Source organism: Natator depressus, chromosome 6, assembly GCF_965152275.1.
Source record: "Natator depressus isolate rNatDep1 chromosome 6, rNatDep2.hap1, whole genome shotgun sequence".
Classification (NCBI taxonomy): domain Eukaryota; kingdom Metazoa; phylum Chordata; order Testudines; family Cheloniidae; genus Natator; species Natator depressus.
The window spans coordinates 22,582,416-22,610,373 of record NC_134239.1 but is presented as its reverse complement, the minus strand read 5'-3'; the positions used below and the strand labels follow the sequence as shown (position 1 = coordinate 22,610,373).

General features: G+C 49.4%; 1 protein-coding gene across 1 annotated transcript; it reads left to right on the top strand.

Moving 5' to 3' along the window:
• Positions 1 to 254: 254 nt before the first annotated feature.
• PIDD1 (p53-induced death domain protein 1) lies at positions 255 to 27,958 on the top strand. Its single transcript, XM_074954783.1, has 16 exons — positions 255 to 292; positions 2,400 to 2,765; positions 4,819 to 5,232; positions 6,180 to 6,383; positions 7,242 to 7,296; positions 7,938 to 8,139; positions 9,509 to 9,637; positions 11,667 to 11,846; positions 15,197 to 15,344; positions 20,030 to 20,165; positions 20,874 to 21,024; positions 22,575 to 22,698; positions 24,215 to 24,333; positions 24,822 to 24,929; positions 26,141 to 26,346; positions 26,960 to 27,958. Exons 2-16 carry the CDS (start codon positions 2,501 to 2,503, stop codon positions 27,195 to 27,197), a joined length of 2,679 nt encoding a protein of 892 aa, XP_074810884.1. The 5' UTR covers positions 255 to 292; positions 2,400 to 2,500; the 3' UTR covers positions 27,198 to 27,958.

Genomic DNA, 27,958 nt, shown 5'->3' with positions numbered 1-27,958 from the left:
TCGGAGGGGGGCGAGCCAACAGGTCCGTGCACCAGCGTGGCTGCACATGTGGCCAAGCAAAGCTGCCCCGTTCCCGCTTCCGCGAGCGGCCGCTGGCGCACGGGTGCCTAGGCCAGCCGAGAGGGGCGGGGCCCCGGGACGCTCCACCCTGGGCTGCAGATCGTGCCCCCCCACCCCGGCTCCGGGACTGTCCCTTTAAGAGCGGGGCGGGCTGGAGCTCGCGGCGCTGCGGGGTGCAGTCCCGGCCCCTGGCCGCGCGGGGGGGGTCCCGCCCCCGGCCCCTCTAGCCCGGGTAAGAGCCGCGCGGGGCCCCGCTGCCTGCCTGCGGCCACGTGGGGCTAAGGGGGGCCCGCGGGCTGCTCCCCCTGCGCCCGGGGCGGGACCGGCCGCTCCGCGCCGCCTCCCAACTTCGACCAAGTGCGCGGGGCGGCGGAAGCGGGGCTCGCGGCGGCCCCGGAGCAGGAGCCCGCTCCGCTGCCGCGGGCGGAGGCGGGGTGAAGTGGGGCGGTGTTAACCCCCGTCTCCTCCCCCACGCCCCCAAGGGCTCGGGCTTTGCCCCCGATGCCCGCAGCCTGGCCGGGCCGCTCGGGGTACAAGGGCCCAGTTGTCGGCCGCTTGGCGTTTCCTGAGTCCGCGGAGCAGATGGGGCCCCGGCCCCTCCCGCCCTGCTGTGGCTGAGCGGGTTGAGTTCCCTCCCTCCGAAATGTCCTTTCCCTCTCCCAGCAGCCCGCGTCCCCCCCCTCCCAGCGCTGGGTGCTGCTCCCTCAAGAGCCCATCGCTGCAGCTTCTGGGCTTGCCGGGGTGTGCCCCATGGCTCGGGACCTGGCCCAGGGGAGGCAGCCCAGTGGGTAGCGCACTAGACTGGGGCTCCGGAGAGCCACATTCTATTCCTGGCTCTGCCAGTGGCCTGCCAGATGATCTTGGGCAAGCTGCTTCCTTCCCTGTGCCTCACTTTCCCTTTCTGTAAAATGAGGCTAGTGGTACTGCCCTCCTTTGAAATTTAGGGCTTAACATTAACACCTGGGTAGCTGCTAGCAAAGCAGAATGACTAATTGCATTTTGGATTCAAATCGCACTGGTATATCAGTGGTTTTCAACCTGTGGTCCATGCAACTCGGTGGGGGGGGCTGCAAACTGTCTAAAATTTCAAACATGGTCTGCCCCTCCTTTTGTAGGGGTTTGCAAATAAAAAAAAGGTTGAAAACCAGTAGTATAGATGACCACACAAGGTGAAGGGGGCAATGGAGAATTTATCCCACATTGGCCTTTCCCTCTTCTCCCATAATGCAGAAGGCTGTGTGTGCTTCCCCCATGGCACTCCCTGTCCCAGCTAGTGCATAAATGTGATGTGATTTTTTTTCATTACATCACTGCATAGTTACATTACAAGTTTTGTTCCTTAGTCCTTGTGCTGATGTGATCCAACCCGCCTCTGCTTTCTCCTCTCTGCAATTTCATCCTGTTGCTCCTAATTACACAACAGTCAGTATGGCCTATTGGATCAAGTGCTGGCCAAGGAACCCAGCTCTCCTGACTTTGCCCTTGGCCTGCTGGGTGACCTTGGGCAAGTTGCTTTGTCTCTCTGTGCCTTTGTTTCTCCGTCTATAATATGGGAATAATGATACTGACCTTCTTTGTAAGGCACTTTGAGACTTTCTGATGAAAGGTTCTATAGAAGAACTAGGTATTATTATCCTAAGCAAGCCTTCTCCTTTGATTACACCCTTTAAATTCCTGGAGATGACTCTGTTTTTTGGCTAGATGGAGGAAATGCGCCAAGGTGGCTGTTCCACCTTATTGCTATACCTAGCACATAGCTGATCTACCACTGCTAGCAGCAAAGATCTCCAATGGCCAGTGATGAGATGCTAGATGGGGAGGCCTCTGAGTTACTACAGAGAATTCTTTCTCAGATGTCTGGCTGGTGGGTCTTGCCCACGTGCTCCGGGCCTAACTGATCACCATTTTTGGGGTCAGGAAGGAATTTTCCCCTGGGTCAGATTGGCAGAGATCCTGCGGGGGCTTCACCTTCCTCTGCAGCATGGGGCACAGTCATTTGCTGGTTTAAATTAGTGTAAATGGTGGATTCTCTGTAACTTGAAGTCTTCTAAATCATGATTTGAGGACTTCAGTAACTCAGCCGGAGTTCAGGGGTCTATTATAGGAGTGGGCGGGTGAGGTTCTCGGGCCTGTGATGTGCAGGAGGTCAGACTAGATGATCATGATGGTCCCTTCTGGCCTCAAAGTCTATACCAACTGCCCATAAAATCTTTAGTGACATACTGTATGTACAATCCCCATGCATCTTATTATGGTCGGAAGATGCTGTTTACAAGCTTCTTCTAGCTAGGCTGTGCAGGGGCAGTAGGGTTTCACTGTGTGCTCATGTTCCCTTTTAGAGCCTCCTTTCTCGTCTTCACGGCTGCCTTGTGACGCTGCCAGTGGCTGCCTGCCTGGCAAGTCAAAACATGCTCCGGCCCCAGTGGACTAAGAGCAGAAGATGGCAGAGCTGCCGGAGGTTGGGGCGGCTTTGGGGGAGGGCAGTTTGGTGACTGCCGCACTTGAGGGCTGCCGCCTTGCAGGCAACAGGCTGAACCTGGATGTGTACCCCGACGGCTGTCACCAGTTCCTCCAGCTGCTTGAGAAACGAAGGGAAGAGGTGGCCCAGGTGGAATTCCTGCGGCTGAACTGCAACGAGGCCCTCATAGACTCCACGCTGGGCAGCCTTCCTGTCCTGAAGTGCCTGAAGTCGCTGGTGCTCAAAGGTAAGACACGGAGAAGCATCCCTGCCCATTTGTCCAGGCTTGGCTCTTTTTCTCTGCTCCTACAGGATGGATGTGCTTTATGGTTTCCATTGTGCACTAGAGCTCCTTGCAGCGGTTTTGGGTCTGTTAGCCTTACGGGGAACAGCAAACAGATTGAGCAAGATCCAGCGTAGGGGCTGTTATTACCATCCTTTGTTTCCACAGCTGCTGGGGACCAATTTCCTCATTTGATTCAGTCTGACAGGTGCAGCCTTTTATTTGAATGTCACTTGAATGGAGACTGGGTTGGATCTTCAGTTGTGGAGAATCTGAAATAATTTTTGGTGATTATTTCCCCCCTCCTGAGACATAATGATTCCTTTCACTGCATTTCATTCTGGTGTAGCTTTCTGAACAGACCCTCATCCTGTGCCCTGCAGCATAGGCTGGGAACATGGTTTGAGAATGAACAGCAAAGAAGCCAACTTATCAGGAGCACAAAAAGTATTGGAGTGGATATGCCTAAGGCTTGCAGTCTGTGGCATGATGACATTCAATAAATACCTGTTGACCATTGTATTGCTTCTTTGGCTTCCTAGTTTTTGTATGCTAGGAGGCTATGAATACGAATGATGAGTTTTTAGTTATCTTGGAAAAATGTTGAACCACCCAGTCTTCTGTGGGGAGCTGTGTGTGCACGTTAGGGAGGAAGGATGGTCCAGTGGTTAGGACACTAACCTGAGAGTCAGGAGACCTGGTTCATTTCTCCTGCTCCACCAGAATGTGACCTTAGGCAAATATCTCTGGCCCAGAACCACAAAGGTGTTTGAAATCAAGGGAAGTCAGAAGTCTAAATATCTTTGTGGATGTGGGCCTCAGTTCCCCCATCTGTAGAATGGGCATATTAATACTTCCCTACCTCCATAGAGTTACGCTGTGAAGTGCTCAGATACTCTGAGTATCCTGAAGTGGGAAAAACTTGATTCACTAAGAATTCCTTATTTAAGCCCTACTCTTTGCTAATCCAGGGTTTCTCAAATATTAATGTTTCTTCTATTGTACAACAAAAAAAATCCAGTGGTCTCCTCTAATGTAAGCATTTAAAATTGCACTGCAGGAGGGTGGTGAGTAGGAGGGAGGGAGGATACTGGTACATTTAGGGAAGTGTCAATTTAGATCATGTGGCTGCCACATTTTTTTTCCCCACATGGGTCACTTGCCCTGGTAGTCTCAAGCAAGCCAGAAATCCTTTGAATGTGCTGGATTTATTATTTGGAGCCAGACTTGCCCTTAAATACCTGAGCACACCTCCCATCAAACCTAGACTTGTCAAAGTCAGAGATGGGGAAAGCTATTAGACCATGCAGTCCCCCTCCCTGCCAGTGTGGGTTATTACTGATGTGCTGCTGTCCAGGCTAGTTTTAAAAGTCCCAAGCAGTGAAGCTTCTATCATTTCCCTTGGGGAAACTGTGCCACAGCCAAATATGCCTCCCTCTCAGGGAAATTTCCCCATCATCAGCTAAAATTGCCTCTTCCATAAGTGCATCCTGTAATTCCTAGTTCTCCCTTCTCCCACTGTGTACCAGAGAAATCTCTCCTCTCCTCCTTAGCTGTTAACGCACCAAAGTTTTAGGTGTCAGAGGTCCAGGGGTCAGACTGGAATGAAAAAAAGATGAGACTGTGCTAAAACAGACCCCTCGTGCATACGTCCCGCTCCACAGAACCACACACAATACAGAGCCCTCCACAGTTGATACAGCCCATTTTACAGATGGAGAAACTGAGACACAGGGAGGTGAAGTCATACAGGTGATTCACCCAGTGACGGTGCTGGGTCTAGAACCCAGGTCTCCTGAACCACACTTTAGTGCACTAGCCATTAGGCCATGCTATACACCTTACTCTTATAATCTGCGTGCATGCACCAATCCCTCCAGCCTCCTGATAACATTGTCTGAACTTCCAATTTGCCATGCTGTTGATTTCAGAGGGAGCTATGCATGCCTATCTGAGGCTAGCTTAGCAGAATCCGTGTAACATGGACTCCTTTTTCTCTGCTTTTTCTTGCCCCCAGGTGGGCATGCCAAGGATGAATTCGGTGCTTGTCAACAGGGTTCCCTGACAACCTTGCCACAAGATTTTAGGAATCTACTATGTCTCACACATCTGGATCTCAGCTTTAATAGCTTCTCCAGGTTGCCCAGCTGCGTCACTGACCTTGCCAGCCTCCGTGTGCTCTTGGTGTGCCATAACAGCCTGGTGGGGCTGCCTGAAGACTTCGGCCGGCTCAGTAAACTGACTTTCTTCTCTGCCATGAAAAACCAGCTCCGGCATCTGCCACAGAGCATCGGGGAGCTGGCAGCGCTGCAGAGACTGGACCTGTCTGAAAACGCCCTGCAATCGCTTCCCGACGAGATCGGGAGTCTGTATAACTGCCTGGAGCTAGATCTCTCAGGGAATCAATTGGTGGGCGTCCCTGGCTCCCTTGGTAAGAGGTGCACCCAGAGAAAAAGAGAATGAGAATGAAAGAGAAGAGTCCCTAGCTTCTGGCATGGAATGGGTGGGTTTTAGGGGATCTTTGAACAGGAAGGCATGTAAAACCTAAATGGGATTTAGGTGTCTGTCACTGCCCCCCTTACTTCATCACCCTCAAGCAGGGCTGTGGATTGGGAGGTATCCCTTACACGACTTGCTAGGAGCAGGATGTTGTCTATATAGGGCCCCATCAATTTAGTCAGTAAGCAAACCGGGCACTTTGAAGATTCAGAAGACTCTGGGCCAGATCCTGAGTTGTTACAAATCAGGATAATGCCATTGCCTTCAAAGTGACATAAACCAGCTGAGGATCCAGCCCTTTGGCTGGCTGGGGCACTGGCTTCTGACAGGATCCCAGCGTCTCTGCAGTTGCTGATGTGAGGCAATGCACTGAGGGCTAATGAGGATGATGGGTTGTTCTGTTTTAAATGACCTCTGCGTTGAGTCCAGACCAATCCAGAGAGCCGTTCAGTGCTGGACTCTCAGATCTCAAACCTGTATTCTGAATGGGGCTATTTCCACAGCTTTGATTTTTGTATTACTATGCCCAGGTTTCTGCCATGGTCGTTATATTGTCGTAGCATGTCGAAACCCCAGGCATGGACTGGAATCCCATTGTGCTAGGCACTGTACAAACAGAACAAAAGGACAGTCCCTGTCCCAAAGAACTTACTGCTCTCCCAACCTGCTAATTCTCTGAACCCACAATCTTTGTGCCCCCCTCATAATTTAAATATAGCCATGATTTGTGTGTATGTTTGGTGGTCTGGTGCAGGCAGGCTGGGGTGGCGCTCTGGGTGCTTGCTAAGGGGAATTGGGGATGTATGTGTATGGTGGTTAGAATCACTATTCATGTATTTACTGAGGGGGGGCAATTTTTCTTCTTGTTCTAACTTGCAGCCAATTTGCGATCTCTGCAGCAGCTGCGTCTTCACAGCAATCTCCTGGTGACTGTCCCTGCATCCCTCGCCAGCCTCCCCAACTTGTCCAGGCTTGACTTGCAGAACAACAGGCTACGTTCCATCCCCCCCGAGATCCAGAGCTCTCCCTTCGTGCACCTGCGGGGCAATCCTTTAGGAGAACCTGAGATCCCCCTGCAATCTGGTAATTACGTCTCATTGGCTTGACTGCATCTCAGACAGCTGCTCCCAGGCTCTAGCAAGTGTCACAAGCTGGTGTGTGAATGTGATTGTTGGAGATGAGGCGGAGAAAATGGGTCATTATTGGTATGGCATCATTACAGGTGTATTTTGCACTGCACAGACACATGGAAGGGTGAGCCCCTTGCCCAAAGAGTTTACAATCTACATTTGATGTGGGCTTCATTGCACTAGAGGGTGTGTAAGGGAGAGGACGGCTATCCAGAAGTTCCTACACTAGGGTGCCTGTGTCTTCAATTACAGGCTGTGCTAGTTCTGTGGGAGGGATTCTCATTTTTTGAGAGTCAGTTCTAAGGTGTAAAAAAAAAAAAAAAAAAAAAAAACTCTGGAGATGCTTTTGCTCAGCCTGATCATTGGAAAGGTCTTGCTGGCGATGCAGAAGTGGGGCTGTGGGAGAGTCAGTGGGCAAAAGGAAGTCGGCCTCTTGGGAAAGTCCTCAGACTGCAAGCAAAAAGATCCCAAAAAGCACCTGCTATTTAGATCATAAAGAGGCAGAGAGGTAGGGAAGAGTCAGCGATGACAGTACAGCCAGGGCAATAGCTGCTAAGTGCAGGAAAAGAGATGCATGAAAAGTTCACTGACCTCTGTCTGTCCTCCCATGGAACCCGATCCAAAGCCCATGGGGGGGGATATGGAAAATCTCTCACTGACTTCACTGGAATTTGGATCCAGCCTGTTATGAGCACAGTGTTGCAAGAGGAATGCTCCTTTATCACCTGCACCCCTCAAATCAATGGAACGTCTGCCTCCAGTCTGCCTGCTACCCACCCCTGTTCACGTCTCTTCTTCTGATTCACTGCAGATGAATCCAGCTCAGGAGAGCTAGGAAGAGTGTTCCTTGTACCCAGTGATGACAGGTATTTCACGCAGTGTCCTTATTGTTTTTGTTACTATTTATTATTTTGTATTGCAGTAGCACCTAGATGCCCCAGTCAAGATTAGGGTCTCATTGTGCTAGGTGCTGTATATACACATTATTAGGGGTAGTCTCTGCCCCAAATTGTTTCCAGTCCCAATAGACAAGTCAGAGTTTTACTCCATTACATGCAGGGAGTTTGTCTTGCCAGTCACAAGACACAGGAAAGCAAAAGTTTAATGGCATGTGATGTCATTGGAAGACAAGGTGGGTGAGGTAATATCTTTTATTGGACCAGCGTCTGTGGGTGAGAGCAACAAGCTTTCACGCTACACAGAGCTCTTCCTCAGGTCTGGGGAGTGTCACAGCTCCATACAAGATGGAACAGATTAGTTTTTTAGCAAAAGTGGTTAGCGCATATTCTAAGGGACCAGTCAAGTTGAAGTGGCCCATTAACGCCCCTATAGTCATAGGCTAAAAAGGGGGGTTAGTGCATTACAGATTAAGTTGATCCAATAAAAGATATGCCCTCACCCACTTTGTCTCTCTGATATCCTGGGACCCACACAGCTACAACAACACTGTATACACCAATGCGAGTCATTGCAAGATGTCATTCATACATCGCTTCTTTTTCAAAAGCTTTACTGTGACCCCCGACGGCTGCAAAGTCATCCTGGCCTGTGGCATCCAGTTTTACTTCCCCCCGGGTGCTGCCACCTCCTCAGTAACGATCCATTTCCAAACGCTCTCGCCTGACCCACGGTGGGTGAAACTGAGGCACCATGACATCCTGCTGAGTGAAGTCCTGGAGCTGCGGCCTCACGGGGTTGAGTTCCAGCAGGTAAGCGCACGTGAGGGGCACGACGGGGCTGGGCAGAACTCTGTTATAGCCCATCATGGGTCCATATGTGCAAATATGACTGGCCAGAAAATCCTTGTTTGTGGCCTGAAAGGATCATGTCTTGGGGCTGTGTGCTGGCTGCTGGGATCCCTGAACCACACATCCCTGCTTGCAAATAGCCCCGGGGATCAAACTTGAAAGGGATTCTCAGCACCAGGGCAAATCCCCAAAAGGGTAGTGTCTTCTCCCCCGGCACCACGCTGTCCCCACACCTTCCCCATCCCTTCTGCCACGATGCAGGCTGTTCTCTGAATGAGAACCTCCTCCCTCCCAGCTCGTGAACCCCTCCTAGGGGGAGTGCCGGCCCCTGGGGGTGACCTCCGTCTGCCAGAAACAGGACTCGTGCCCCATTGATGGACGCTTACATGAGTAGCCCGGTGAAGCCAGTCATGGCCAACAGGAGCTCACTGGCCTTTTTGGGAGGCCAGTGCACAACACCCCCACCGAAGCATTGTCTGGAGCATAGCCAGGGAACTGGAGGCAGTGGTTCTGGCTGACTCCGGGGCTGGTGGGCTGCAGGAGAGATCAGTTTTCATAACCACCCCCCACTCTCTGCCTAAGATCTGCCTGTGGTGGATTGCGCTTACCCCTGTGAGCGTCCCCCAGCGTCTGGGCATGGTGTTGCTGCTCTCGTCAGCTCCCAGCACCCCCGGCAGGCCGTCAGCCTACCTCTGTGGATCTTCTGTGGCTTGGCCGGGTCACCCAGCTCAGACCCCTTCTGGGGTACAGCCAACTTGGATAGAAGCAGCCCCTTGCCCTTCAGGGCCAATCAGAAATCAAATGGTTTCTTACCCTTCTGGGGTTTAATTTGCTCCCCAGAGTTAAATCAGCAGGGTTCTTCCTGAGCTCCGGCCGCCGATTTGTGGCCAGCAATGGGCCCTGGCCCAGCGTGGTTCCTTTGTCTGTAGCCCAGGGAGCATCTCTCCTCATGCCACCGGCTCCAGCCAGGAACTACCTTGCTAGCGGCAGGCAGCTCCTTCTCTTTTGCCCTTGATTGGGTGTTACTGATCCCCAGCCCTTTAGTTGCTGGAGGAGCAGCTCTCCATGGTTCCCACAATGGCTGCTCCCGGGATGCTTCTCTAGGTAAGCCCAGAGATCGTGTGCTCACTGCTCATTTCCTCTCAGAAGGCTGTTTCCAGGGGTGGGGTGGAGCAGAGCAGTGGGGCCTCCAGCGGGGAGGGGGGAGCACGGAGGCTTGCCATGCCTTGTCACATTGGCCTCCCCTGCTTGCCCAGGTAAGAGGATGTCTCTAGAGTCGGGGTGCCGTTCTGTTGGCGTCTCATGGAAACGCCCTGTTGTCCCCTGCCAGGAGGTGCAGATCTGGATGCCTTACACCTCCCCTCAAACGCAGCGTGAGCGAGAGGTGGTAGTTCGGACCTTCAATGGGCAGAGCTGGAGCGACCTGCAAACCAAGGTGGAGCGGAGAGGAAAGCCGAAGGTGAGCAGGTTGGATTAACTCCTGGTCACGTGCAGGATATCTGACTTGCCCTGCAGCAGATGGCAGGGCTTAACTTTGTCCAGTCCCCAGGGCTAGCTTGGACCTGAGCTATGGGTCCAGTTGGTATAAAGGGGTTGCGCCTGCATCCCTCCTCTCCAATACAGACGTGTGGCAGCTAGAGCAGGGGTTCTCGCAACAAATTTTTTGATGGCCTCAGAGTGTGGCCACCAACTCTCACTGGTGGCTGCACTGAGGCTTTTAACCTAAAATACTTAATTAACTTTAGGAAGAACAATTAAATATGCACAGAGTCACATCCAGATCATCGGAAGGCATATCTGTAGGGTTTTTAGGCAGACTCAGTAACAAAAATTAATGCTGCCTCCCCTTTCGGCCCTCTTCTCCACCTCCACCCCCCCACCCCCCCCCCGGCTTAGTGAGTCCTGGGGCTTGCTGTGAGAAGTGATATTTGTATATTAGTAGCTACCTGGGAGGCTGTGAAAAGTGATATTAACAAACATACAAGTATCACTTTTCTCAGATAGCTAGTCAGTCAGCTGTGAAAAGTGATATTTGCATGTTTAGTATCAGAGGCGTAGCCATGTTAGTCTGGATCTGTAAGACGCATCTGACGAAGTGGGTATTCATCCACGAAAGCTCATGCTCCAGTACGTCTGTTAGTCTATAAGGTGCCACAGGGCTCTTTGCTGCATTTGCATGTTTGTTAATATCACTTTTCTCAGCAAGCCCCAGGACCCATTACGTCCTGGAAGGGGGATGCAGCAGGGGCCCGGGGCAATTGCGGGGGCATGGATGCAAGGCCAGGAAAGCAGCAGGGTCTGGGCCTGGGGGGGATGGATACAGGGCTGTGGGAGGTAGCTGGGGCCAAGGGTGATGGGGGTGGGTGATGAACCCCACTGTTCCCGTGGCCAGAGCCAGGGCCTGGTGTCTGCTGCCAGGTGGCTAGGGCTGAGGCTCAGTGCCCACGGCCAGAACCCAGAGCTGGGGACAGGAACTGCATGGCTGGAGCCAAGGATCGCAGCCTGCTGCCATGCAGCCGGAGCTGTGGGTCAGTGCCCAGGGCTAGTGCCTGCCGCTGCACGGCCAGAGCCCGGGACTGGAGCCGGGAGCCAGCAGCTGCCACCATGCAGCTGGAACCAGGGGCAGGAGGCTGAAGCCCTGCAGCTGGAGGCCAGGGCCACATGGCCAGAGTTGGGGGGGGAGGGGTGGGAGGGTCAGTACCTGCTGCCCCACGCGCAGAGCCCAGGGCTGCACGGCCTGGTTCCTGAAGTCCCACCACTGGAACCTGCTACTCAAACCTCCTCTACTCAAGGTGGGTCAAGAACTCACCTTGCTCCTGCAGTGTTGTGCCTCGTCTCTCTCCAGAGGCGGTGCAGGGCGGCGCATTCAGGAGCAGCAAGGAGGGAAGGGGAGGGGACGATGCTTTGCCCCCTTTGCCATCACTGCCCAGGAGGCTGTTGTAGCTGCACGAAAAGCCCCTGGTGGCTGCATTTGAGAAATGTTGTCCTAGAGACTACAATTTTCCATCTTAATTTAGCATTGGACTGAAAGATCTGCTCGGCTGGGACCTCATCTTAGTCCATGTTTTGTGAAGTGCTGTGGGGTACTGTGCTAAGGTTCAACCTGTGCTCTCCCTGCCACCCTACCAGCAATCAATCCCGGGAGCACAGCGGGTGCTGCAGGCTATCATGTCCAAAACGTCTAGGCTGCTTCTGCAGTCTGTGTAGTGTGACTCATACCAGGAGTGGGGTATGAAAGGTCACCTCAAATGCCAGCTCTAATGGTGCAAATGTCTTCTCAGGTGTTTAAGAAAATAAGCTTTATTGGTGGTGTGTCTTTGCATCTAAATGTGTGTAATATATCTGCATATGTACTGATGAAACATTATGAGCCATTGATTTTTTTTCAGTGATTCCATTGACTTCAACTGGTGTCAATCAGTGTGTCTGAAAGATACTGTAACATGTCACTCAGCTGTGTTTTCTTTGTTTCCCACGTTTTGTAACAGAAGCACATGGCTTGCTGTAGCATCCCCCACTTCTCCTGGTTCCTGGTCGTCTCTCGGCTCGTGGAGAATAAATGCAGTGTCCCATCAGCGGGGACTTTGCTCTTTTCCACTGTGGATCCAAGCATCAAAGTGACCTTCCCTCCTGGAGTCACAGAGGAGACTCGGAGCATCACATTGCAGGTGTGTGTGCGTACGTTAAAACTAAAACGCAAGCTCTGGTAGGACTGCTGGTGTGTGCTGGAGATGAGAGCAGGCAATAGGATACATGCACTAAATGAGAAAGAAGGATGGGCCAAGCACCAGCCAGGGAACTGGGTCTGACTTGGGCTTCTTGTGGCTTTAGGCACGTCACAGAGCCTCCCTGCCTCGGTTTCCCCTGCTGTGAAACGGGCTGGGTCATTAGCTGTCTGGCAGGGGTTAGCACTCACATAGGCCGTAGGTCAAGCATTGTAACTTGTTAGGGTTCTCCCAGCAAAATTTTTTGTGGCCTCAGAATGCAGCCACCTACTGTTGCTGGGGGCCGCTGTGTCAATTTTTCTGAAAAACGTGGTTAAGTTTAGGAAGAACAAATAAATCTGCGCCCATACAAGTCCCAATCATTGTAATTGCAGGGTGTTTTTTTTGCAGACTCAATAATAACAACGTACAGTGGTCTCTATTCTTTACTGGACCTAAACAGAATAGAAACACAAAGAAGGTGCTTTGCATGTTCTTGGTTTTTTGTTGCTCTCGTTTCTTTTGCTTTTTTTGTTTGCAGTTCTTTTGTTTTGTTTAAGAATTGCTAGTTAGTTAGTCTGCTTCTGTGAAAAGTGATATTTGTACGATTGTTACTATCACTTTTCACAGCTGTAGACTTGTTAGCTAGCTGGGAGAAGTAAAAAGTGATAGTAACAAGCATACAAATATCGCTTTTCACAGCAGACTTACTCGGCCCTGGCAAGCTGGGGGACAAATTAAGCCTTGGATGGGGAGGTGGGTAGGGAGGCGGCGGGGGCCAGGGGTGATGAGGTGGATGAGTCAGGGGCCGCGGGGGCCAGGGGTGATGAGGGGGTTGGTGAGCCCAAAGCCCGGCGGCCGGAGCCTGCCGCCTGCCACCCCAGGGCTGAAGCCAGAAGACTGAGCCCCACTGTCCATGGGAGCAGGGGGAACTTATACTGACTGTCTGCTCCTCTGGTGTTTGTGGCTCCAGAGGGGGGAAGAGCCCGTCCCCTCCTTGCAGACCCAGAGAGGGGCTGCTGCTTTGCTCCCTGCCCCCCAGATCACCGCCCAGGAGACTGTGGCTGCAAGAAAAGCCTCTGATGGCCGCATGCTGACATGGCAGCTACATTTGAGAAACGCTAGCACGTCTTGCTGAGGTAGGGCCTGGTTTAACACCTACTGGAGTCAATAGATGTTTGCTTGGGCCCTGAGTACCTCACTTCTCAGAGTGCTGAATGCCTGCAGCTGCCACTGACCTCAGCTGGTGTGCTGGATGCTGAGGAGTTTTGCAAATCATTGCCATAATGCATGAATGCAGTGTTCTTTCTTTTGGGTCTCCTGCCACATTCCCCAAGGCTTTGACCTTTCCAGGCTATGGGGCTGGGGACAAATGTATCTGGGACTTGTGGGACAGAGGAGTTGGCAAGACTAATCATAGAATATTAGGGTTGGAAGAGACCTCAGGAGGTCATCTAGTCCAATCCCCTGCTCAAAGAAGGACCAACACCAACTAAATCCTGTACCCTGTTTAAAATCAAACAAGCCTGTCTCTTTCCCCCCTCCCATACAACCTTCCTTGATACAGTCTTGGCCCCTCTGTCCTTCTCTGGGGAAGGCTGAATGGGGTTCTGCTCAGAGCTTTGCTACCAAGGCTCTTGATAAGCCAGCAGACAGCATTGTTAAGGGACATGCAGCTTTAGCCTCCTGCTTAGTCTCCAAGAACGAAAAGCATGACAGACCAGCTCAGCAAGTGAGATTCAGAAGGTTAAACTTTACTCTTATTCTAACTCTGGAGCAGCCCCATTAAAGTTAGTAAAAACCATGAGGAGTCTTTGTGACACCTTAGAGACTAACAAATTTATTTGGGCATAAGCTTTTGTTGGCTAAAACCCACTTCATCAGATGCATGGAGTCAAAGTTAGTAGGGGTGGTCGTGGTAGCTGTTTAATTAAATCTGTGACAGTAGCACCGAGAAGACTCAATCTGGATCAGGGCCCTGTTTGCCAAATTTACACCAGTATAACTCTGAGCAGAATGTGGTTCAGGGATTAGGATTCACACTCCCACTTGGCAGCCAGCCTGTGCCACTGAGTCAGGCCTGGCATTTGAGCGGTTGGGGCCTGTAACTGTGCCTTCTTGGGTCACAAGTGAGAGCGCCAAATTCAGGACAAACTGCTGAGAAATAGAGCAGATACATCCCAAGACTGGTGGCTAATCCCACATAGGATATACCAAACCAGCAACAAAAGTAAACTTCTGTTTCACGACACTGGCTAACAAGAAGTCATAAAAGCAGTTTCCTCAGGCATTCCAGTCCTTGTATTACCACCGAAAACATTAGACTGAGAGATGAGTGGTTCTTTAAAACCAATCTCTTCAAATAAAACATTCTTCTGATCCCAAAGTACCAGCCACACACCCAGGTCAATATATAACTTATATCTTACCGAAAAATCACACTGGTGCCAATCCTTTAGTATCTAAAATCTAAAGGTTTATTCATAAAAAGAAAGAAAGGTGAGAGTTAAAATTGGTTAGAGGAATCAAATACATATGATAAATGAACCTCCTTGGTTCAGGCTTGCAGCAGTGATGGAATAAACTGCTGGCTTGGTAAGTCATTGGAAATCATTCCAAATCATTGGAAAGTCCTCCATCCATTGGTTAGAATGTTCCCATTAGTATCGGCCATAGTCCAGAGGTTTGGGCAGGAAAGAGGCAAAATGGAGGAGTTTCCAGGGCCTTTTATCTCTTCTACCATGTGGCGGGAATCCCATTGTTCTTACTGTTGAAAAGTACAGTAACAAGATGGTGGTTGTAGTCACATGGACAAGTCACATGTCCATGCATTTCACCTAGTCATTGCAGGAGGCCATTACCTATATTTCAGATGGAACATCCACAGGACAGTTCATTCAATGCAGATGGGCGTCTCCCATGGTCCATTGTCAGTTAAGTGTTTCTTGATGAGCTACTTAATTTGAATAGTCCCTTCAAGATGTGCAGGCTAAATACCTTGTGGGCACTACCCCAGGAGCAAACATTTGAAAACCAGGTATAGAGCCAATATTCATAACTTCTAATACAAAAATGATACATGCATACAGATAGCATAATCATAACCAGCAAATCATAATCTTTTCATAGACACCTCACTTGACAACCATTGTACAAGATTTGTTGCAAATATATAACAGTGGTTGCAACAGTGATCTATATGGTCATATTTTAATTAGATAACGTCACAGTGCCGTTGCCCTCTTTCTGCCTCAATGAACTTGGGTATTCAGGCATCAGATGTTAAGCTGATTTGATTATTGTTCAACCACCAGGTGTTGCCAGTGTTGGCAGAGGAGTTGGCAGAGATCACGGATGATCCAGAGTCCAGAGCCAGTCCCCTGCTCTGCCTCTCCCAGAATTCCACTGTGGATTTCCTCAGGCCAGTTAAAATTCAGCTCCCGCTACCTCCAGGGGTCACAGGTTAGTATATGCCCAGAAATGCCAATGGAAAGCTTCTGTGCTTAAAATCCTCCTACTTGGTAGATTCTTTCAATTTCCCCCAGGCAATTGATGTAATAAACTAAACTGTGAACAAATGGCACCTTTCAGCATTTGTGGTGAGGAACATCAGGGTCCAATGCACAAAGCTTAGTACATAAATAGTAGAAGAACTATAATAGGCTGCTAATATTTCCCACTGCTTTCTGGAGAGTGCTGGTGGGACAGGTCCTCTTTCGTCATAAAGGAATACTGACACCAGTGCCATCCCATGGAAAACAAGATATTTCTCCCTTATTCCAGAGTAACCGACCAAAAGAGGTTGGAGAGGTGGGAAAACACTTATACTTTGCCATCCACAGAAAACACACTCTTTTTGATTTAATGCCTTCTGGCTCCCTAAATGCTTCCCAAACGTTCCATCCTGTTTAAATGCACAGGAGTAAATGAAAGCAACGGTAAGGTTGTAAATTTGGTGCCTGATTCTGATCTCAGTGTGAATCACGAATGACTCCATTGGAGTTGCAAGTCGAGTCAGGCTTTCCAACCCTAGCATTTCAGGAAATGTGAAGATGTAGGTTCCAGCAGTGCGCAGAATACTGATTGATTATATTGTGAACCAACATCAGAGACTGACAAGCTGCTGTTTAGCTGTAACATTCACCTAATAAAGATAAAGCAAAATTGGACTGGGTACATCCTGGTGATGCTTGGGAAGTGGTCTTTTAATACAGAATCTAGACGAATAAGGGTGATCTCTGGTACATTTAACAATGTATTCATCAAAAATATTATGGCTGTTTTGGATTCCCAGTTCCCATTGATTTTAAGCAGTGCTTTAATCTGTTTTGGAAATCTCAGCCCATCATGGCAGCCAGGCTTACAATGTCTATGCGCCAGTCTTCAATTGATGGTCATTTTTTTGGATTTCCATTTTTGTAGTACCAGCCTTTGAGCAATTATTAGTGCTCTGCTTAAGCCACAGGTTTTCAGGTGCTTCCAGTTAACGTCCATTTGGTTTAAAAGTACATGTTTAGCTGGGAACCCAATTTTGTTTCACTGGAAAAAAATTAACTCTGCAATTAAGTTCTGCCCAAAACATACACGTTCCCAGAGCACAGGGGTTAAATTAGCACCTCTTGAATCACAGCGCCAGCATTTGTCTGACTTAGTGGCTCCTGTTTTGAACAGTGGGAGAGTGATCCAGAGCCGCCTCCTGTATGATTTTCTGCTGGATTAATCTTAAATGGAGGTTCAAGGAACAGTTTGAAGCACTGGCTAAAATTTGTTTCCATTGATGAGCAGACAATAATTGGCCTAGTTCCTCCTCCAATCTATATTTAATTCAGATTTGCTGGCCAAGTGTGCATATCGTGTTGTGCCCTAGGTCTTGGCAATCAGAGTAATATTTGGAGATATGAGAGCAGTTCAGGAGGGTCAGAGGCATTGCAGGTATCGAAGGCCAAACAGATGGGAGATGGCTTGTTTAAGTTGGATATATTGCCACTCCTTCTTGGACTCTAGATTGAACCTTTCTTTTAATATTGATAGTCAAAATCCCTTTCCTAATCCAGACTCTCCAAATGATGGGATTGCCTGCTAGAGTTTCAGGTTAGATAGAGACCAGAGACCCTGGTATGTAGAAGAGGATTGTTTTTAAATTTAGTAGACTTGCTACGCTGGGGATTTTTGCCTCCACAATAGCTGTAATTGTTTTGTAGCGAATCGGTAGTAATGTGAGTGCAGCACCGTGGGAAAGGGAAAGAGGAAAAGGAGCAACCAATTCTGCTTCCAGCTGGAGCCAGTCTGGGGCTCGACAGCATAAGGGAAGGAGCCACTGTGCTGCGTGGCTAAGAATGTTTTGCCTGGTGGTAAAGTTTAAAGTTGAGAAATCTCAAACTGCATGTTTTGACAGGGAGCTGTAATCTTTGCAAGGCTGCGTTAGTTTGTTACCAGCACCCCACAGGAAGGACCTGACCCTGTCGATTTTGGTAAAATAAAAGGGAGGACTATAGAAAAGGAGAGAATTCAGAATAAAAAGGCTCCTGAGAAGGGCATTCCTTTTAATTGTTTATTTTTCCCCCAAGGGGGAGAAGTAGTGCCTGCCATCTATTTAAATTGCTTATTATTTGCATGGTTAATGGGGTGAGGTTATCCTTGACTGTTTTTAATTTCCTTAGGGAATAGGACGCCAAGATAGCTGAGGTTTCTGTTAACATCTACATGTCCCTATAGGAGAAGCCACTTACAACTAGATCTCATGGGATTGTCACCGCTTCGAACGTGTCCCAATTTGTCTTGTAGCCATAGAATTTGCCAACGTTTATCATTTGTAGGGTGTTTGGAATGGATCTGGAATTTTTAATATCTAGGAGAATGTCATCGGCATATAGAAAGGTATTTTGTTTTTTGGTTTTTGTCTCCTGAGTCCCTGATTTGATCCCTTGAATCCCTTGGTGTTGCTAGTCTTAGAGGGAAGCATCTCCTTGCTCAGCCATCTTGGCTGCCAGAGGGTTGTCTGATAGCTTCTGCTTTTGGGGATTTTATAGAAAATCTGGAGATGGAGCAGCATCCATAAGGGTATTGAATTAAAAGAAGAGTTGTAGAATAATCTCTGATGAATATTAGATGCGGGGGGGGAAGTGATTCCGTTGCCAATGGTTGTGGACTTTAGGAGGTGAAGGGGGGAGCTGTAAAGCTATGCACCCACCATTTCCCCCAGTCTAGAATTATTATTATTACAGTGTCACACGAGAACCCCAATTGAGATTGTGCTAGGCGCTGTCCAAATGAGTAATAGGAAAGACAGTTCTTGCCCAAGAGCGTTAACAACCTAGCTAGAAGCCAATTTGCAGCTTTTCCCAGAGTGCCTGTTGCTGTCTGCATGGGGTTATAACGTGGTCGCTGTTCACTGAGGCTCGAACTTCACTTCATATAGCTTAGGACAGGAAGTGAGGCCTAATGCAGCCAACTGAAATGGCACACAATGACAATTGCCTTGACAATTTGTCTTTGGTTAAATTGATTTCTTGCTCAGAGGCATTTTGTCTGGATGAGATGGGGGTGGTGTCTAGGAGGGGACCCTGGCAAATGGAGAAGTTTCGCTTGTCTAAGCTTATTAATTCCGGTTTCCCTTTGATCTCCCTTGGCTTTCTTGTTGTTTCTGTTAGCGTAGCGCACAACGGGCTGTGATGCTTCCAGGGGCACTCAGGGTTGTGAGACACTTCGCTTCCCCCTGCCCTTAGTGTGAGGAAACCTTGTCTGTACTTGCCATGGGTCAGCTCCCCAACTCTGTCAGCCATGGGCAACACAAGCACTTCCTTGTCAGCCCATGTGGGCTTCGCTGTCCCTCTGCAGGTTAGCAATAGGCACACACCAGCCCCTGTGTCCTCTGAGCTTTCCCCTGCAGTGTCCAAGCCCTGTTCCACTGGAGAGACACAGAATTCACAGATCCACTGCTCCCAAAGGAACAGTACCCCCCAGCTTACCAGTTACACCTCATCTCACAGCTCTGCTTACCACACACCACGTACGGATGATTACAGTGAAAACAGGTACAAGTTTATTTAACACAGAGAAGAGAGTCACATGATAGCAAGTCTCCGCATATTAGAAACAAACAGTTGCCTATACAGTAAAATTATAACTCGCATTCTAGAACCTAGACTTATTTAACGAGTTGCTTTTATGTCTTATAGAGCTAGACTCACCCCAAATCCTTCCAGTGTATTTTAGCCAGGCTTGGCTGCACCCTTCAGTTTGCCCCCTCAGTGAAAGATCCAGGGTGTACCTCTGTACCCCCAGTGATCTCTCCCTCCCCCCCCCGACTCAGTCTTTACTTATAAACAGGATGTTCCTGATGCTGATTGTTTTTTTGTTTGTTTGTTTGTTTTTCCCCTTGAGATTTTTTTTTTCTTGTCAACTTCACAATCTCTTGATTAGCATTTGGCTCAGTCTGTAATTAGTTCTCCACTCAGACACGGACAATACACACATGACTAGACAGATACATTTCTTCCCTTCTGCCTGATAGGAGCACATTTATCACCTTCTGGTGACCTGTTGTAACTTACATACCTTAGGACTGTATTTTTCTGTATGGATACATAACTCCTTTGTACATACATTCACAGTAATTAGGATGACCTTTGTGTTACTGGTTGTTGGTAGAGACTTCACATGCCACCCTTTGGCACTCTATTATGTAGACATCGGGCCCAGGGAAGCCCTTTTAAAATCGTAGGCACCTCCTGTGCCCCCTGCCAGTTGGCATCAAGAGGCCCCTGGGACACATGGGCCCCCTCAGGATTGGGGCCTCTTTGTGCCAGGTGCTGTACAAACGTATAGGAGTCAGAGGTAGAAAAATACCTCTTAGGTCATGCAATCCATCAGCTTAGGAGGTAATTAAGTGGCTGACACATTAAGGCTAGGAGTCCCACTGGAATAGCAAATCAGATATTCAGGGCTGGTCTTTTTCAAAGAAGTGGCCTGGCTGAGCTGGAATTTGGCATTTCCCAAAGGTAAGCAATTGTGGCTTTAAAAAAAAAAAACCACAACTCCCCTAAGGCTCCAGCTGCTTTGCACTTGGATTTGTAAAGCAACAAGCAAGGCAAAAAAAAATCCATGTTCATCTAAAACTAAACCGGCTTGTGTCTCTTGATTTTTAGGTCTCACCCTAGATCGCTCCAGGCTGCATCTTCTTCACGGCAACCTGCAAGCCCAAACCTGGGATGACATCACCAATCAGGTGGTTCTGGAGTTCACCCACCTCTACGCGCGGTTTGAAGTCACCCACTTCTCCTGGTGAGCTCTGACCCGCTCACGGACAGTGTTTGAAGAAAAGGCTAGAAGGTGGATGGCTGCGCTTTCCCCTAGACCAGGGGCTGTGCTGTTGCCAGTTTCCCTTCCAGCCCCCAGCGCCTTACCAGGGTTGCTCTTTCCCCTTAAGAAGGATGGAATGCCGAAGCTTTATGCCTCCGGTTAATATTCCCAGTTCCTCGGTGCACAGTACAGCCGCACTGAAAAAAAAGCTTGCTTCTGTGTCCTGGGCGGTTTCTATTTCTCCTCACTTCACATCCCACCAGATTGCAGTGAGCAGATTTGTGGTTGCCCTTGTAGGCCAGGTAGCTTTAAAGAGGCCATGCTCAAGTGAGTACATTCCCACTCAGAACCTAAATCCATTCAACAGTGAGGTTCCCAGCCACCACTCCTCCCAGCTGCCGGAATCCTTCCCTCGTCCATAGGCTGCTGATGCAACCCTTCCCCCTCACTGGTAAGTTCTCTCGCTCAGTCTTGGGCTGGGAATCTGCTTTTTGGAGGATAACCTGTGTCAAGCGGACAGGATGGTGCCTTCAACTCAGCTCCCTCAAAATCCAGATTTTCCTAATTTTTGCCTTTCCCCTTCGATAGAAAGGAAGCGTCACTTTAAGGTCCGCCTCTTCAGGTTCCCGTCCTTGCCCTTGGCTTCTCTGCTGGCAGATGGATCCCTCCCTCATTTGCTTCCTTCCCCAGGTACTGGCTGTGGTATACTACCAAGACCTACATCGGTGGCATCGCCAGGAAGGTGTACGAGAGGCTGCGCCTGTACCAGGTGAATTTCATAGCGCTGCAGAGGAAGAAGGACCCCGAGCAAGTCTTGCTGCAGTGTGTCCCCAAGCACAAGGTACTGCACGCGCTGCCCTGCCAAGGGGCCTCAGTCCAGAGCTGTTGGAGAGGGGGCGATGGGAGCATTTGTGCCTGGCATATTCACCAAATGTCTCTGCCCATTTAGCCCTCGGCTGTTTGTTTGATTGAGGGTTCCTGTTGCAATTTTGGTTTTTGCGCCAGGGACACTGGCCCGCTGGGAAGTGGACAGAGCTAGAGCGTATTTCACAAAGCTGTTTGGTGCAACGATCACCGGTCTAGTTCAGCCTGATGACTTAATGGTGAAAGCTGTGCTGTCCCGTTATAATCCCCTGGGCTGGCTGGTCCCACTTGTGTGTAATTCTTGTGTTCCAGTATTGACATAAAACACATTCATAAACACCGGAAGGGAAACTTCAAGCCTGGGGCGTCAGGGGTGAAATCCTGGCGCCGCTGAAGTCAAAACAGGAGTCTTGCTATTTTAGCTTCACTGAAGCCAGGATTTCACCCCCGGAAGTTCGTCCCAGAGGGTTCACTGGTAGGATAGTCCAAATCCATGTGCAGGGTGAGAGAGGCTGCACAGCGTTAGCCTCACTCAAACTGCCTATGAGAAGTAAGAGCTTATAGTCTTTGGGTATTTGCATGCTGCTGCCCCAGGATGAGGCTTTCAGGAGAGGCACAACACATTTAGGCTGTGTCCTGGCCTCAGCTAAGTGGCAGTGCAGCACAGGAGTTGTGTGGAAAATATCTCCCCACGACTAAATGTTGGGGGAAAAAGAGAGGGAATAACTTAGTGGTTTTGAAGGGTTACCGACAGGATACAATTAATCTGCTCTAACACCCAGACACTGCAGTGGCTAATGATGCCGAAGGAATTTTCAACCTCTGATGGCAGCATTGTTGTGGTCACGTTGGTCCCAGGATATGTGAGAGACAAAGTAGGCGTGGTAATATCCTTTATTGGACCAATTATTGTGGGTGAAAGGTACAAGCATTTGAGCTACTCAGAGTTCTTCAGGTCTGGGGAAGAAAGTCGAGAGAGTCTGAGCTAAATAGAAGTTTGGCCCAACTTGTATTTAGCTTAGACACTCTGCTTCCTTCACCAGAGCTGAAAATGGAATTAGACCAGACAGTTTACAACTGATATGCTTCAGCACCCTGCTAGTGTAAGAAAAGGAGGGCCAGCTAGACTTGGGCAGTACTATCCACTCTGGCAGTAGGCCAGCACGGGCTGGAACGGTTCAGTCCATGCTGGTATTTAGTCCTGCTGACAGCAAGGCTAACATAAATAGTTGTTTCTCCCCCACCACAAACAGTGGAGCATATTTGTGTGCCTGGACACCATGTGTTTTATAAGCATGCCATGGGAGCCACATGATTCTTAGCTACCATCACTTTTTAATGACAGATTAGACCTTTAGGGGAATTGTGTGGTTTGGTTTTGTTTGTTTGTTTTTTCTCTTGGAAAAATAAACTCTTTGAATTGAAAGTGCAAGAGAAAAATTTCTTGGACCCTTTTTGGGGGTTGGGGGAGGGGTTATGAATGTGCAAAGCCTAAACAGACCCCCATGTTGCTTTCATCCCTGGTAGGTCGATCCTGTTCTGGGAAAGCTCCATGACCGCTACCAGGGCCCGGAGCCCTCTGACATTGTGGAGTTGTTTGAGGGAGAGCAGTTCTTTGCAGCCTTCGAGCGAGGCATCAACATCGATGCCGGTATGGCAGAGCCCTCTTGTCCAATCTGCTCTTTCTTTCCTCCGTCCCTTTTGCCTTCAGTTCCCTCCCAGCAGCTGCCGCTCCATTCTGTATTCGCTTAGCGCAGTGGTCCCCAATGCAGTGCCTGTGGGTGTCACGGCGCCCGCCAGGGCATTTTTGTGCATCCGCAGGACGCCAAGCCGACAAAATGCCACCGACGGAGAACCGCCTGCTGAAATGCCACAGAGCGCTTCTTGGCGGCATTCTAGCGGCCGGTTCTCCGGTGGCACGCTCATCTGGCAAGGTGTCCGGCGCCCGCCACAGTGTTCTGGGAGTAGCAATAGGCAGTTCCCACAGAAAGGTTGGGAACCACTGGCTTCGCAGATTTGGCAAACGGAGCATAGCACTGCTGCCTATGCTGATCAACTGATGGGCAATGCAGCAGTCCTTCTGCTCTCTGGAGACAGAGTGAGAGGCCGGCAGGACATGTTTTTGGTAGTGAATTCTCCCTATGGAATTGCTGCTTCCAGGATCATGCTGGACTCTGCTCTCTTCATAGCAAACCACAACCACCCCCAGAGGGGTACAGTCTAGTACAGTGTATTTATTCCGTAGGTAAGCTAAGTACATGACCTGTGTACTCCGAGCACACGCTAGCTGATCTAACAAGTCTCATCCATTTCTGATGTAGTCTACATACAAAGCCATTTCTATGGGGAGAAAGCCCGTGGAACAGTCCAGCTCAGAGAACTCCCTGTGTGGAGTTTAATGCCTATCTGTCTTGTTGGCCATCCTCATTTTACCTCCCTCTCTCACGAACTCAGCTTACAGGGGGTGGGACCAAAACCATAAGACCATATCCTGGGGCAGCCAGGTGGGAAGGGGTGTCACAGCTGCACTCTGAGCCTGCTCCTGATCTCTAATACCCTGGTGTAATTCCACTGTGACTACATCAAAGACAGTAGTCTCTCTCAGTTGGCCCTGGGGAAGATGAACCCAGAATCGGACCCTTTACCGCTGACTCACACAGGACTCTGTAGCCTAGTCTCAGGGCACCAGGAGCCCTCACCTACCCTTTGTCACAGGTATTTGGCAGGATGGTACAGTCCTAAGGCAACATATGCAGCATTACTTTTTCCTTTATCCCTACTCATATCTCTCCCCCCCCCCCCTTTAAGGAAATGTAAAAGAGACGGATGGTTTATTTTGTGTAAACAGGAGTCACTTTCCAGCTGGTTCCCCCTGCTCATTAGTGATCCGTTCCTGGGTAGGACAGATGCAATATTTAACCTCAACATCTTCCCCTCCCTTTGCACTCTTTGCAACTCCTCTTCCTCCGGTGGCTGGTTTCCTTTTGCTCCTGCATGATCTGCTTCCTCCATGGTCACGGGTGGCAGCCCTGTCCCAGAATGGGACGAGCCAGAAAATAGGGAGAAGTGGGTTCTGGTCTGGGAAGCTGCTGATGTAGCCCTTGCCTCGGAGCAGGAAGGTTTTCTGTACATTGATCAATTGATGGGTTTTCCCTGGCTCTGCTCAGACCGCCCAGACTGTGTGGATGGACGGATCTCCTTCATCTTTTATTCCCACTTGAAGAACATGAAGGAAATCTATGTGACTGCTGAAGTGGACAGGAAAGGCCAAGCTGTGAAAGGACAGGTGAGTTTCTGGGGATAGTGCTCACCAGCCCAAGAGACTCATTTTCTTTTTTCGCAGTCCTTGCCTTTGCTGTGGCCTCCCTTGCTGCAGCGCCCGAGCCTTGAGTATGTCAGTGAATCGAGTTTCTGTTTTTCCTCACCAGAGACTGACCCGTAAAATAAGCCCACAGGAGAGTGTGGCTTGAATACGAACGGTCACCTATCACCCAGGCTGTTGCCCAGAGTTATCTGCCTAACATTAACTCTTGGCCTATTAGCAGTAAGGGAGAGGGGGCTGGACTCTGTGGTGGATCCTTGTATTATTGCCAATGGCACCCACTCAGTCAAACTGCAGATGGCACGCCAAGTGGGGAATGTGTGGTCTCCTGTAGGGACTGGGTGGGAAACTTCTTACATAATCCTTGCCAAATAGAAAACAAGCTGCATAGATAGACATGGCCATTGAAATGGCCTCTAGGTCTTACTCTGTGATCTCGCCTGCTTGTGAAGGTCTCCTTCTATCGTGGCGAAGTTCCAGACAATGTCCCTGAAGATGCCACCAAGAAGAGGAAAGGGCCCGATTCCCACTGGCTGGCTACTCTGCCAATCAAACTGCCTGTGAGTTACTTGGTCACCTACGGGGAAGCCTAACATGGATGGGGAAATATTTGTGTCTGTCTGCTAAACTGCAGTCTCCCATACTTAGCCCTGAAAAGAGTGGGATGGACTACAGCCGGAGGTGTCGTCTGCAGAAACTGCATGGTGGAAAATGAAGAATTTCTTTTCCTTTGAAAAGGGGGGAGTGTGTGCGCATGCAGCCATGTGACTGTAAGGGTGGAGGAGTGAATAGCTGTGCACGTGCTTTCACGTGTCTGAAGTGTGAGGGATAGGGTGCTGGTGGTGAGATCACTTGAAGGTGACCAGGCACAATTGCTTTTGGGAGTGAAGCTCTTGTAAATGGCCATGGGCACTTTCTGTGGGTATTTTCCCACCACTGTGAGATAGCTCCCCTCCTCCCCAAGGAAGTGTGTAACTGGAAATGTTCCCCATCTCTCTCTAGTTTATCCACCTTCCTGTCCTGTTCCCATTTGCACCGTTCTGAGCTGGCACTGATGCAATGAAATGTTGTGGAGGACAGATTGTTGCTCTGAGTGAATGAGGGAGCTCAATGAGGAGGAAACTGGTTAGACCTGAGCACAGTTTCTGTCTTGCATATGAATACCCTGGTGATGGGTATTGTTGAGAAGGTGGATTTTCCAGTGCATGGCAGCTCAAAGGCATTTTTTGATTAAACCGTTGTGTTGAAGTGTGCTGGAATGAGCCAGGGGTGCCTTAAAGGGACCTGGCTGGCCAAGCTGTGTCATGGCAAGTTTTATTTCTCTTGAGCAGGCTCGAACCAGTAAATATTGTTGTCTTTCTTTGAACATCACCGTAAGGCTTACCCCAGAGTAAGCACTGTGGACTGCAGTCCCACTTCTGGTACATGCACAGCCTTGGTTTGGGGCCTAGAGTAAGAGCTCCCTGAAGGCTGAGGGACATGTACTCGGGGAAACAACTGGTAATGAAAAGGGAGTCTCCAAAGACAGGGCAAGGAGGGATTTCCTGCTTCAGGCTGTGATTGTGGGTGCTGAGCATCCATAACTCTCACTGGAGTCCGCTAAACAGTGGGTGGTCAGCACTTCACACAACTGGGTCCCTACAGTCCATGTTAAATCTACTTCCCCAAGGTGCAAAGAGGTAAAGTTCAACTAAATGACTTGGCACTACCCCTTTAAAAGGAAATCATGCCAGCCAGGAGTACTTCTGTCACTCTCTCTCCCATCAAACAGAAACTGAAATCCCGCTCGGGTGAGCATTCAGAGCCCAAGAATGGCTTCTCCTTCCCTCCTCTGAACCTGGGGAATGCCGAAACCGGCTACCTGACACAAGCTAATCTACTTGGCATTGCTGGGCGCATTGGAGCTGACTGGCAAACCATTGGCTTGAACCTGGGGCTACCCTATCAGCAGATCGAACGAATAGGATACAACCACAGGTGAGCCATGTGGGCAGAGATTGATATGGTGGCCCCATGGACCAACACATTTCCAGGGTAGGAGTATCTCCACTAGGGCTGGTGGGAAAATTGGGGTTTTGACTTAAAAAAAAAAAAAAAAAAAAAAGTCACAAATGTTTTGTTTTTGTTTTAAAAACCTAAAATATTTTGTCTGAAAACTGAAATATGTCAGTTTGGAAATGCTCCCATAGTGTCTCACGGGAATTGTAGTTTGGGTGCCTCCTATGCCCTATCTCTATGGGCAGGGCTGCCTGGCAGGATAATATCTCCCATCATGCATCATGGTTAGGGACTCCCATGATGCACTACCCCATCTCTCCAAGAATAGAGACTCTGGTGCATCCTGGAAGATGTAGTCTGACCAGGGAGTTGATGCTGTTGACAAGAATGGGAACTTGAGGCACTGTGACAGTATTTTCATATCAAAATAATTTAGTTTTCAGCTGAAGACTGAGGGTTGGGTAGTGAGTCCCACTGAGTCATCTTACTGTGGCATGATGGCACTTTCTGGGGTTCGGACCCAGTCACAGATTCAAGTAAATGCCGTGAGGGATGGTGGGTTTGTTATTTCTGTGCTTCTTGCTCTCCTCAGGGAGGACCTGGATAGTCAGATCCTGAACATGCTCTTCTCCTGGGCTCAGCAAAACTCTGACGACCAAAACTGCGTGGAGAAGCTGATCACAGCCATGAAGGAGAGCGGCCGCCAGGACATTGCAGACGAGATTGAAACTGTCATCGAACTGGGAAGGCAGAAATACAGGGCGTCCATCCGCCGGGTGGGCCTGGACCAGGAGAGCAGCGCTGAAGACTCCACGATAGCCATGGTGTAGCAGCCAGCAGAAGGAACTCTGCTTCTTACTGTGGTGATCCCTCCCCTGTGCATTAGGTGGCATGGCTGCATGGGGACCTGCCAACTGATCCACATGCCACCACCTGCCATGGGAACTGGGGGGCACCAGCTGGATTGTGATCATCCACTGCTAACCCACCGTGCTCTGCGAAGGGTATGCTAATGTGTGACTTCTGTTAAGTCCGTATGTGCCAACTTTCTAGTGTGTGGGAAAGGCTGGTGAGTCCCGAGTTCAGGCCCTCTGGCTTTAGGTGTTAGGGACATGGAGAAATTCAGAGCAGTTAAATAATGGAGAACACTGCTTTTAATAATGTTGCTGTAATAGATATTTATATATAATTTATTCCTAAACCTATGTTCTGCTAGTGATTTGGGATCTAAACATTCCCCACCACATCTCTTCTTTCAGCATTTCTGAAGGGACAGATTCAGTTGTGTTCTGGTGTTTGATGTAAAACTTAATGGGGGAATCCCACTCTACGAGCTTGTGCTGTGATCCTCGCAGATCTCCAAGCAAAGGTTGGGTCAGTAGTTGGCTGGGGGACCTCCAGCTATCTATTTTAGGTACCTATATGGTCCCCATTACCATCATATCTGAGCACTTCACAGTCTTTAGCGTGGGAAATTTAGAAACATTTTCACTTCCCCTACGTTTCCTGTGAAAAGTTTTTTATCTTTTTCCTTCCACAAACAACCAAACCCTGAAAGAGAATTGTTTTTTGTGGGGAGGGAGGGGAATGT